The 12810-nt window shown below is 41.4% G+C and overlaps 1 protein-coding gene across 1 annotated transcript; it reads right to left on the bottom strand.

Moving 5' to 3' along the window:
* Positions 1-6646: 6646 nt before the first annotated feature.
* On the bottom strand, positions 6647-8135 carry LOC5574763. Its single transcript, XM_001661597.2, has 3 exons — positions 7282-8135; positions 7022-7223; positions 6647-6959 (listed from the first exon to the last, which is right to left on the bottom strand). The coding sequence occupies exons 1-3, from the start codon at positions 8082-8084 to the stop codon at positions 6729-6731; spliced, it is 1236 nt and encodes a 411-aa protein (XP_001661647.1). The 5' UTR covers positions 8085-8135; the 3' UTR covers positions 6647-6728.
* Between the last annotated feature and the right edge of the window lie 4675 nt (positions 8136-12810).

The following is a 12810-nucleotide window of genomic DNA, read 5'->3' as shown; positions in this document are numbered from 1 at the left end:
ACCCTCCCCCTCCGTAACGCTTTTTGTATGAATATTTTCAAATCTTTGTATGAGTCGTAACGCTCGAGCCTACTCCCCCCTCCCCCTAGAGCGTTACGTAATTTGTGGATGACGCCAAAGTGCGTCTCCTTGCTTCAATCCGTCTATCATCAAAAAGGAGGTTGACATCTCATGTACAATCCAAACACTTGGTTTCGAACTGCCAGCGCTGCACGTATCAGCCTTATAAGTTTCACCAGAAAACCATGTTCAAACATTATCTGCCACAGATTTCATTCAATGTTTTGAAGTTTTTTTTTATCTAGTTCATTTATTTGGGGCTCAATCGCGTTTGACGCTCTACGGAGCCGAAACTCATTTTTTGTACTATTTACAATTTATTTACTTTTTAGTACCAAAATTAGTACGGGATGGAGCCAGGGTACTCGTGGCTACTTGAGGTTAGTGGTCACAATTTTTGAAGAAAGGACATGGTAGGGATTGGGATCAGGGTTCTCTGCTGCACATCCGGGAGGAATATTGTGGTAGATCGATTAACGTATCATGGCGTTGGTACCAAATTCTTGCCGGTCTTCGTCTGCCGGATGGCCAGGATCCTCAATCCAACACAAAGGGGACAAAACACAAAAAAAAATCTGGAGAAGAGAAAACAAGAGAATTAAACTTTTATACAAGACAGGCGAAGGAAATCGTAAATTGCGACCATATAAATGAAATCACGGGTTGTCTACCTCGGGCCGCAAGGGTATCCAAAAGTTGCGCTCTGGAGGCGTCCATATCCGAGCATTGCCAAACTACGTGATCGATGTCATCATAACCGGAACCACACCTATTACAAACATTGCTCAGCGCGAGGTTAATTCTGTGTAGATGTGCATCTAGCGAGTAATGGTTGGACATAAGTCTTGACATCACGCGAATGAAATCTCGACTTACGTCCAAACTTTTCCACCAGGCTCGCAAGGAAACTCTAGGAATTATGGAATGTAACCACCGTCCCAGTTGGCCATTTAGCCAATTGCTTTGCCAACCGTGAAGAGAACTTTGACGTATTAAATGAAAAAAATCATCGTGTGAAATTCGTCTATCATAAATCTCACCTTCCTCAGCGCCCACCTTTGCGAGAGAATCCGCCTTCTCATTGCCATAAATTAAGCAATGTGAGGGGACCCATACAAAGGTAATCTTATATGATCTTTCGACCAGTACACACATCTGCTCTCTTATTTTTGTAAGAAAGTAAGATGCATGCTTTGCAGGTTTCATCGATCGGAGTGCCTCAATAGAACTGAGACTATCCGAGAAGATGAAGAAGTGGTCTGCGGGCATGTTTGAGATCATCCCCAAAGCGAAGTTGATTGCTGCCAGCTCAGCAACATAAACCGTGCTAGGTTCCTGAAGCTTTCGGAAGGCGGAAGAGTTTTCATTAAAGACACCGAAGCCAGTGGATCCATTGATACGGGACCCGTCAGTGAAATATCTCCTGTAGGAATCGACATTCTGGTACTTTGCATTAAAAATACGTGGGATAGTTATGCATCGAAGTTGATCTGGAATTCCATGAATAGCTTGTTTCATGGTCAGATCGTATTTAACAGAGGAACTGTCATTGGTGAAGCGTACACGTGGAGGGTTATAACACGGAAGGCTAATGTCAGATGACATATAGTTGAGATAAACTCTCATGAATTTCGACTGAGTATTCAGTTTAAGCAATTCTTCGAAGTTTTCGATGACGAGTGTGTTGCTCACTCCACACTTAATGAGTATTCTTAGCGAGAGCTCCCAGAATCGGTTCTGTAGTGGTAAAACCCCTGCCAGAACCTCTAAGCTCGCATTATGTATTGAGTGCATACACCCTGAGGCGATACGCAAACAACGATATTGAACTCGTTCCAATTTAATCAGGTGACAGTTTGCTGCTGAGAGAAAACAGAAAGAGCCATACTCTAGAACAGAGAGAATGGTTGTTTTATAGAGTTTTATGAGGTCATCCGGGTGAGCACCCCACCATGTTCCGGTAATTGTTCGTAGAAAATTGATCCTTTGTTGGCATTTTTCCGTTACATACCCAATATGGGTTCGCCAAGTGCCTTTTGAATCAAACCAGACCCCAAGGTATTTTGTAGTCAAAGACTGGTCGATGTATGTTCCCAAAAGCTTAAGCTTTAGTTGGGCTGGATTCCGCTTCCTAGAAAATACAACCAGTTGAGTTTTTTGCGGCGCAAACCCGATCCCTAAATTTCTAGCCCAAATGGATAGATTATCAAGGGAATTTTGCAATGGTCTTTGCAGGATTTCCGCTCGTGGGCCCTTCATAGAGACCACAGCATCATCTGCAAGTTGTCTAAGCGTGCATGGTTCTTCCAAACAGTTGTCAATATCTTTAACATAAAAATTATAAAGCAAGGGACTTAGACATGAGCCTTGGGGAAGGCCCATATAGCTAATTCTGGAAGTTGTCAGTTGACCGAGAGTGAAGCTCATGTGTTTTTCTGACAACAGATTGTACAAGAAATTATTCAATGTTCCAGGAAGTCCACTATTGTGCATGTTTTCTGACAAAATTTCTATGGAAACAGAATCAAAAGCGCCCTTAATATCCGAGAAAACCGAAGCCAATTGCTCCTTGTCAGCAAAGGCTAGTTGAATATCTGATGAAAGCAACGCTAGACAATCATTTGTTCCTTTGTCCTTGCGAAAACCAAATTGATTACTGGAAAGCATATTGTTTGATTCGATCCAGTGGTCAAGTTTCGATAGGATCATTTTTTCTAACAATTTCCTTAAACATGATAACATAGCAATCGGGCGGTATGAATTGTGATCGGACGCTGGTTTCCCAGGCTTTTAAATAGCTATTACTTTGACCTGTCTCCATTCAGGTGGAACAATGTTGTGTTCCATGAATGAGTTGAACAGGTCAAGCAACTGTCTTTTAGCGATATCGGGGAGATTTTTAAGAAGATTGAACTTAATCATATCGCGTCCCGGAGTGGAGTTGTTTGATGAAAGAAGAGCCATAGAAAATTCCAGCATAGTGAATGGTCTGTTCAAAGAATCATCTCTTGAAGTTTCCCAAAAAGGCGGATGAGCTGGAACTGAGTCTGGACAGACCTTTTTTGCGAAGTTGAATATCCAACGATTGGAGTATTCGTCACTCTCATTTGAGGATGAGCGGTTTCGCATGTTGCGAGCCACTCTCCAAAGCGTCGTCATTGAAGTTTCTCGTGAGAGGCCATCCATGAAACGTCGCCAATAGCTACGCTTCTTCGCTTTAATAAGATTCTTCAGTCTTTTTTCGAGCTTCGAGTACTCTAAATAATGTTCTGAAGTACCATATCTACGAAAAGCTTTAAAGGCATTAGGTTTTTCTCGATACAACGATGATTTGAAATTAATAAACAAGTTATGCTCCCGAGTCTGCAAGTTATACTCTCGGAATTTATCTGAGATCATTCGCAAAGTAAACATTTGGTTCGTTGTCGAGCGATCCTCAAGAAAACCAGCCTGGTATTCGCCGATGAAGGAGCGGTCTCAGTCTGTTAAACAGGGGTGTCACAGTATTTTGTATGCTGAACTCAGGAGGGTAATCGCTCTGTAATTGACGCATTCTAGTCTGTGCCCTTTCTCGTGGGTTGGATGTATAAGGCATCCAACCAAGGACATCCAAGAAAAGCAAAAAGTAGAGTCCAGTAAACACACGATCGTAAACTATGTGCTATCGTATACCAGTGTATGAGCCAAAACCGAGGATGGCGAGATGTGGCCACGAATCGAGCATTGGGGCAAAGACGAAATAAAGATCCAGGTTCTTCAGATTTGTGCTCTTGAAAATTTGAGGTTTGGCTTCGATTCATCACCACCTTAAAAGCATGTTAAAAGATCGGTTGAGTATTAATAAAGTTAACAATTAACAAAGATATTTTGTAAATAAAAATGGGGAAAAATTTGGAGGAAACTATTTTAAAAATAGACTAAGACTTGTTCTGATTTAAGACAAATTTGTTGTTCCACAGAATATTCATATATTTAATTTTGAGAAGAAAGATGCTAAAAGTTTCAAAATTGGTCAGGTGACTTCAATGAATGACTTTATAACTTTATAATTCGGCTTCAAGATGCTTGCGCCACCTCTAAATACTACCCAGACAACCAAAATGTACGTATAACGAAATCACCTGGAGGCTCTATATGTGCAAAATTTCACTTATAAGATGTTGCGAAACGGCCTTCTACGTACAAAAGTGGAGGCGATATGCGTGCATATATTATGTGATGAATAATAACATACAATGCGAGTGTATAAATATTCTACCGAACTAACCTGTAATATTATGCGACTTAACTTATGATAACAAATGATGATTTGACAGCTGCTACGGATTGATTCGACTTACTTTGTACGTGTGTACGAGACGAAACAAAATGTACAAATGAACTCAGAAAAGAAGTGTTTTATGCGAGGAAACTCATCAATCTGACGAGTTTATCCACGGTGTTTAGCGAGTTTGATGTAATTAGTATGAATAAACGAGTTATAACGTGAACTTTCATGCGATTTCTGGTTGTCTGGGTAACCCCTCTATCAGCAGTTTCTTATTTTCACCACAAAGAATATTCGAATCGCGATTCTTTTTTTGTTTCTCGGTATTTTTCGCACCATTTGTTCATGACTTCCCAAAAAACTTTCTTATTTTTGGAATGTGTATCGGTATCGACGATTGGTCATCTAATTTTCCGGTATTCCTTCGTGGACCAACACTTCCCATATAAAATTTATTTTGGTCACCATTTTGTTTTACTCAATTTATCATAAACATTAAATGTGGGCTATCAATATCAGGTACTCCCTAGCAGAAAAAAGTGCTTCTGAGTATCTAATCAAGGTATTCCATTTCCAAAAATATTTTTTTTTCAATAGTAGTTCAATACCTCCAGCAGTCCTCAATAGCTATGGAATACCTAAATGAAGTATTTTTAATTGTATTAAATTTTTTTCCTATACTATTATAATACCAAAATGTGGTATTGACAACTGTACTAATCCTAATTATGGCATGATACCAAAATATGGTATGCATTGATTATTGCGAGGTATTTGTTCCTCCTCGGGATAAGGAGTGTCTCTAAACAAAGAAGAGTTTTTTGAGAACTTGTGAGAAAATGGTACAACAATATTGAGAAACAAAAATAATTTGAATATTTTTTTTATAGCAAAAAAACGAAGCTGCCAGTAGAGGGGTTAATATTTTAAGATCAAACTTTGAGGTTTCTCTATTTATGTGATTTCAAAAAAGAAAAGTACACAAATTTCAGTTCCAAGAACTTTTGAAAAGTAAGCCGCAACAAATTGACTGTATTTTCAAACGATATTCGTGTACCAGAAAATATCCTCACAACGTGTAATTTTCATTGAAAGAAGCTTTTGGTGTATCTCATTTTAAGGGTTTTTACCATGCGATCATATGAAGGGGAATGGGCATCTGACCTATGACACTGACTGACAAATTTTAAAAAGTGTGGACTAAAGTCCACAAAGAGAGAAGGGAAGATCTGAAAACCCAAAAAAAGACCACGTGTTTCATGGACAGCCCCATACCTTTCTCCTCCATAAACTGTGTCATGCAAAATATGGCCATTTTCGATTTTGGTATGGCGCTTACGAAAATTGTGTATGGATCGTAACGTTTCACTCACGTTCAGCGTGACTTAATTTATGGATGACGCTTCGGATTATGTTCCAAGTAACATATCATTGAGGCAGATTAACTTTTATGTGATCAGATTTGGTCAGTTGATACGTCTTAATTATAACCTCTGTCTTACTTGGGGTGGCTCAAAAGTATATGATTCAAATTCTCTTTGTTTTTCTCTATTAAAGGCTGGTTTGCTGGTTAATGCATATTTCGATGCGTAGAAAATTTCTATTCAGAAATGGTGGTGAAAATCAGCTTTCTTTGATCGTAGTGCGCAGCTGTGCAGAAATGTAATTTCATATGGAGTTCTCTGCAGGAAATTTGAGCGAAACAGCATACTTACAGCACCCTGCGGGGCCCAGATAGCCGTAGCGGTAAACGCGCAGCTATTCAGCAAGACCAAGCTGAGGGTCGTGGGTTCGAATCCCACCGGTCGAGGATCTTTTCGGGTTGGAAATTTTCTCGACTTCCCAGGGCATAGAGTATCTTCGTACCTGCGACACGTCATTGGCACAGTAAGCTCTCAGTTAATAACTGTGGAAGTGCTCATAAGAACACTAAGCTGAGAAGCCGGCTCTGCCCCAGTGGAGACGTAATGCCAGAAAGAAGAAGCATACTTACCTGAAGAATGAAAAAATCATCTAAATTTAATTGACTTCAAGCAATTTTTCGATCAACTTTCAATTTATTAAAAATGGTTCTTTGCAATATGTGTATATTTTACATTAATTTCTGATTATGTAGATACATTTGTATTTATGTAATCATCATCGACACATAGAGATTGATTGCTTCTAGGCGTTGAGATATGGTAAACTACACTTTTCACTATATTTTTATAGTGTTAGGATCACCACCAACAATATTTCAAAGTGTAAAAATAATTTTATTTCGACTTGGACTAAGTCATTACTTCAGTAAGCTAGATTCTCAAAGTACATAGGAGAAAAAAATTGCAATGTCGCTCGAAAAGCTTCATTTAGATCAAAAACGAAAAAGTATTAAGAACTTCCATCACAAGTCGCTCGTTTAACTCATGTTGATCAGAAACATCAAAACCGAGTAGCTCACGTTAACCAAATCGACAAACGCCAGCGTAGATATGTCGAACAGCCCCAGACATCGCATAGCTCGTATATTGCAGCTGTTGGTCCACAATATCAACATGTTAGACTTCAAACGAACGTAAGCCGAGTGTTGATCGCGAGTATAAGGTATCCGGGAACACAACTCGAACATCACGTATCCAATGGTCTCTGCCTGTGAATGATCAACTACTGTGAAATTTTGATTCGCTTTTTTGTACTAATTTTTCATATTACCTCGTCCTGAATTGATTCCACCAAATTGCACCATAAGTAGTATTCCACCAGGAATATCGGAGTAGTTGCCATCAGAAGTATCGAGAATGCATTTACACCGATATTTTGAGTAATGTAGTAAAACCCTCCAATGCTGAAAATGGCATAGTAATGCACCAGGAAAAACGTTCTCTCAACTATTTTTCTCAAGATGTGGAGATGTCTGGAACGCAAATGGTAGAAGTATGAATCACCCAAGAAACATCATTCCGTTGATTAACCTCCAGTAATCCATCTGTTGATCGACGGCGCTCCGCACTTCTCGATCCAACTGCTCCAAGTAATATTTCTCATCTAAGCGTCGATCCAGTATGTTAACGTAGCGATTGGCTAAAATTTTAATGTTGGCTTGCATTCCCAAAAGAAGCATTCCAACGGTCGCCATGTTACAAGAAAATTTACAGAGAATCAGAAAAGGCATAACGCTTATACCGAAGAAATGGATAATCAACGTAACTGTGCGTCCACCTTGGCTCATTTCGGGAGGAACAAAAAATACAATCGCCGTTGCAGCGCTCGGAACAGAAAGGCAAACTGAATCCATAGCCATCAGCACAAACAAAACTCGCAGTAGCAAAAGAGCAGTTCGCTTGAATTTGATTCGCTGAAGCTCATCGAAGGCCGCATCCCCAGACTGCATTTGCTTACTGGTGATGAAACTCCGGACGGCCGCTACTGATCGTCCCAGCCGAATCATGATCAACATTTTGCAGTAGGCAACAATGAAGAACGTCCATTTCATGACTTCGACGAAAACGTCAAACACGTTATCCCGTTCCAGCACATGTTTGGTCTGCAAAACTGCTATGAATGTTTGGAAAGCATACAGGGCATGCAGAAAGTAGCGAACATTAGTTTCCCACTCGTACTTAGATGTCATCCCGTTGGGAACCCCTGCAAGATGGAGCAACAGATCCAACACGTGGAAACAGTCGTTTCCTTCGCCGGACCATGCGTGGTTGACCTTGTTGGCGGTAACCTGACACCAGTGGTGGACACTGTCCCAAATCGAACGACCAATCATCTTGCGGTGAAGTACAAAGGATAACTGGTCGCGCTCTGGTGTTGCCAATGTGTATCTTGATGAGGATAGGTGCCCGAGCTCATGAGTGTTCTCAACAAAAAGCTGTCAACTAAACTATATAACAAAAATGTACAATAACGCAACTACTATCAAATGGTAATTTATACACGCAAAAAAATCCGTTCCCTTTTGAGTGAACAAAAAGTCATGGAAAACGAAACGCATCACTTGTTCTTTTTCATCTTCCATGGTGCTTTCTTTGCTTCAGGATTTTGTTTTTACTACCACTAAAAAAGAGTCATCTATTGCATTTTCGGTTTTGAATATCGCCCTTTAGGATAATGATTATTTACATCGTTCTTAAAGCCAACAGTTAGCGCCAGCGGTAAAAGGTACAGAGAACAATCTTTCGATCATTCTGTTTCTCTCACTGGCCACTGAGTGGCGACACTGATGCCTGTAGTCCACTCACTGATCGCGCTCCGTTTGGTTCTCAAATTTCTCTAACTTCCAACACAAGCGATGGAAGAATGGTAGCCGCGAACTGTCAAAACGCATGGAAAATTATTGAAAAAGTAAATTACTTGCAATTAAGAAACTGTTTCGAAAAGTAGTGATTACAAATCAAGTGTATTGTGAATATAAAACTTTTTGTGTATAGTTCATCTTCCGTGGTGCTTTTTTTGCTCTAGGATTTTGTTTTTACTAATATTGAAAAAGAACCGTCTATTGCCGTTTCAGCTTTGAATATCGTCCTATTAGCAGTTTTCAACCCCTATCGTACCTAGCCGTATCACAGGCCAGAGAACTGGCATTTTGTTTATACATGAAAGTAATTATTACTATTACAAAGAGCAGTTTTGGATTTGTTCTATTCCTTCGGTTTGGATGTACACAGAATTAGAAAAAGATTCTTTGGATTTCTTCGTCAAATGAAACGCTTTCTTAGCTTTTGATGAAAAGCTTTACCTGTTTCTGATGATAAGCTTTCTAACCAAACAACTGTATGTTTAATTATTACACGTCACCAAGTAAAAATGGTCACCCCAATGATACTATTCTTGGCACTAGTGAAGTGCCATGAAGTGATGAGGCCACATTCCACCTTCTGATGAGAAGCTTTCCTAGCCTATGATGAGGAGCTTTCCCAGCTTTTGATGAGAAATTTTTCAGCTACTGATGAGAAGCTTTCCAAGCTCAAGATGATTCCAGCTTTTGTTGATAAGCTTTCCCAGCTTTTAATGAGAAGTTTTCCCAGCATCTGATGAGGAGCTTTCTCAGCTTCTTATGAGAAGCTTTCTCAGCTTCTTATGAGAAGCTTCGCTAGCTTCTGATGTAAAGCTTTCCCAGCTTTTGATGAGATGCCTACCAAAGCATCGAGGTTTTTCCAGTTTCTGATGAGAAGATTTCATAGCTTCTGACGAACAGCTTTCCCAGCTTCTACTCGGAAGTTTCCCCACCTTCTGAAGAAAAATTTCCCAGCTACTGTTTAGAAGGTTCGTTAGCTTCCTCAGAGATGGCGGCTCTGGCAGGCAGGGCTGGCATCAACTCGCACAATGCGCGCAAAGAGCAGAATTTAACCACTGCACAAAGAGGAGACAGACGCGCGCAAAGTGTAACAATACGAACACAATGAGGGCACGCAGTAGGAAAGAGAGTGTAAGCGATTACGCAAAGAGTAATGCTGACGGAGTGTGTTGGCAAAACATGCTCAAAGTGTACACAATTTGGCTCTTTTTACCTTATAACATGGGTATTTTTAAAACGAGACCAACGAATAGATGTCGGATATCGATGTCCGTAGTTGTTTTGGTACTCAAGATGGCGACTTCCGGTTTGTGAAAAGCGTTTCAAACCCATTCAATATGGGTATTTTTGGAACGGGGCCGATGAATACATGACGGAAATCGATGTCCGGTGTCGTTTTGGAATCCAAGATGGCGACTTCCGGTTTGTGAAAATCACTTTGAACCCATGCAATATGGGTATTTTTGGAACGGGGCCGACGAGTAGATGACGGAAATCGATGTCTGACGCCATTTTGGAGTCCAAGATGGCGACTTCCGGTTTATGAAAAGCGCTTCAAGCCCCTGCAATATGGGTATTTTTGGAACGGGGCCGATGAGTAGATGACGGAAATCGATGTCTGACGCCATTTTGGAGTCCAAGATGGCGACTTCCGGTTTGTGAAAAGCGCTTCAAGCCCCTGCAATATGGGTATTTTTGGAACGGGGCCGACGAGTAGATGACGGAAATCGATGTCTGACGCCATTTTGGAGTCCAAGATGGCGACTTCCGGTTTGTGAAAAGCGCTTCAAGCCCCTGCAATATGGGTATTTTTGGAACGGGGCCGATGAGTAGATGACGGAAATCGATGCCGAACGCCATTGTGGAATCCAAGATGGCGACTTCCGGTTTATGAAAAGCGCTTCAAGCCCCTGCAATATGGGTATTTTTGGAACGGGGCCGATGAGTAGATGACGGAAATCGATGTCTGACGCCATTTTGGAGTCCAAGATGGCGACTTCCGGTTTGTGAAAAGCGCTTCAAGCCCCTGCAATATGGGTATTTTTGGAACGGGGCCGACGAGTAGATGACGGAAATCGATGTCTGACGCCATTTTGGAGTCCAAGATGGCGACTTCCGGTTTGTGAAAAGCGCTTCAAGCCCCTGCAATATGGGTATTTTTGGAACGGGGCCGACGAGTAGATGACGGAAATCGATGTCTGACGCCATTTTGGAGTCCAAGATGGCGACTTCCGGTTTGTGAAAAGCGCTTCAAGCCCCTGCAATATGGGTATTTTTGGAACGGGGCCGATGAGTAGATGACGGAAATCGATGCCGAACGCCATTGTGGAATCCAAGATGGCGACTTCCGGTTTATGAAAAGCGCTTCAAGCCCCTGCAATATGGGTATTTTTGGAACGGGGCCGATGAGTAGATGACGGAAATCGATGTCTGACGCCATTTTGGAGTCCAAGATGGCGACTTCCGGTTTGTGAAAAGCGCTTCAAGCCCCTGCAATATGGGTATTTTTGGAACGGGGCCGACGAGTAGATGACGGAAATCGATGTCTGACGCCATTTTGGAGTCCAAGATGGCGACTTCCGGTTTGTGAAAAGCGCTTCAAGCCCCTGCAATATGGGTATTTTTGGAACGGGGCCGATGAGTAGATGACGGAAATCGATGCCGAACGCCATTGTGGAATCCAAGATGGCGACTTCCGGTTTATGAAAAGCGCTTCAAGCCCCTGCAATATGGGTATTTTTGGAACGGGGCCGACGAGTAGATGACGGAAATCGATGTCCGGTGTCGTTTTGGAATCCAAGATGGCGACTTCTGGTTTGTGAAAATCACTTTGAACCCATGCAATATGGGTATTTTTGGAACGGGGCCGATGAGTAGATGATGGAAATCGATGTCTGACGCCATTTTGGAATCCAAGATTTGTGAAAATCACTTTAAACCGGATTTCGCCATCTTGGATTTCAAAATGGTGGCAGACATGGATTTCCGCCATCTACTCGTCGGTCCCGTTCCAAAAATACCCATATTGCATGGGTTTGAAGAAATTTTCGCAAACCGGAAGTCACCATCTTGGATTCCAAAATGGCGTCGGACATCGATTTCCGACATCTACTCGTCGGCCCCGTTCCAAAAATACCCATATTGCATGGGTTCAAAGTGATTTTCACAAACCGGAAGTCGCCATCTTGGATTCCAAAACGACAACGGACATCGATTTCCGGCATCTACTCGTCGGTCCCGTTCCAAAAATACCCATATTGCAGGGGTTTGAAGGGATTTCTGTGAACCGGAAGTCGCCATCTTGGATTCCAAAATGACATCGGACATCGATTTCCGTTACCTATTCGTCGGTCCCGTTCTTACAATTCTCCCATATATTCCAATAGAAGCTCCTATAGAAGCATTCGGTAGGTACTCAATGAGCCACACAAAGAGTGTGTGTTCACCATTTTCCATCAACACTTTGTGTCGAAGGATGCATTGCAGCGAGAGCAGAAACACAAAGAGGCGTCAAAGAGGTAAGAACCAGTGAGAAAGTGTAGCTGTCGCACTGCACTCAAATTCATGATCAACACAAAGTGCGCGCTCTTTGTGTTTTTCTGTTTTCACTGAGGAGATGCCAGTCCTGCTGGCAGGCATACTGCGATGGTCTGTGCCGTTCAGAAGCTTCTGATGGGAAACTTTTCCATTCCCTGATGAGTAGCGTACGACGCTTCTAATGACATACTTGCCAACTTTCTGATGAGAAACTATCCTATCTTCTGATGGGAAGATGTTCGGGCTTTTTGTAAGAAAATTTGTTATAAAATACTCGAGCATGAGCAAATCTCAAGTAACACTTAGTAACACACTCTTGTAACACACTCTTGTAGGAGCCTAATACTTCCAATTTGAGTATGAGTTGTCTTAATTTTTAAAAAAAGCTTCTCAACCTTCTTAAACGCTCTGTGAGAAAAGCTTTAATATTTTTTCAGAGGAGCTGAATAAAATTAAGAGACAAGAAGCTTTATTTTCTTCCCCGGAGAAGTTTTCTTACCTATGATTTACTTTCAAAGCTTCTTTGGAGAAGCTTCGCATGCCTCTTAGAAGAAGCTTCCAATGTTGCCTAAGTTTTCTAGGAGAAACCTATTCAGCTGCTTAGCAGAATCATCTTAAACTTTTTAGGTGGAACATCATAAGCTTTTCAAAAGAAACAGCC

The sequence above is a fragment of the Aedes aegypti genome, chromosome 3 (genome assembly GCF_002204515.2).
Source record: "Aedes aegypti strain LVP_AGWG chromosome 3, AaegL5.0 Primary Assembly, whole genome shotgun sequence".
In the NCBI taxonomy this organism is placed as follows: domain Eukaryota; kingdom Metazoa; phylum Arthropoda; class Insecta; order Diptera; family Culicidae; genus Aedes; species Aedes aegypti.
Note: the sequence above shows the minus strand (reverse complement) of the source record. Positions and strands in the feature narration are given on the sequence as shown.

Excerpts from the sequence above, each read along its gene's own strand:
- LOC5574763 (XM_001661597.2), bottom strand. The coding sequence starts at position 8,084 with ATGATTGGTCGTTCGATTTGGGACAGTGTCCACCACTGGTGTCAGGTT. Across the intron at positions 7,224-7,281 it reads CAACAGATGGATTACTGGAG|ACATCTCCACATCTTGAGAA; the intron begins GTTAATCAACGG and ends TTTGCGTTCCAG. Across the intron at positions 6,960-7,021 it reads TGGAATCAATTCAGGACGAG|GCAGAGACCATTGGATACGT; the intron begins GTAATATGAAAA and ends GATCATTCACAG.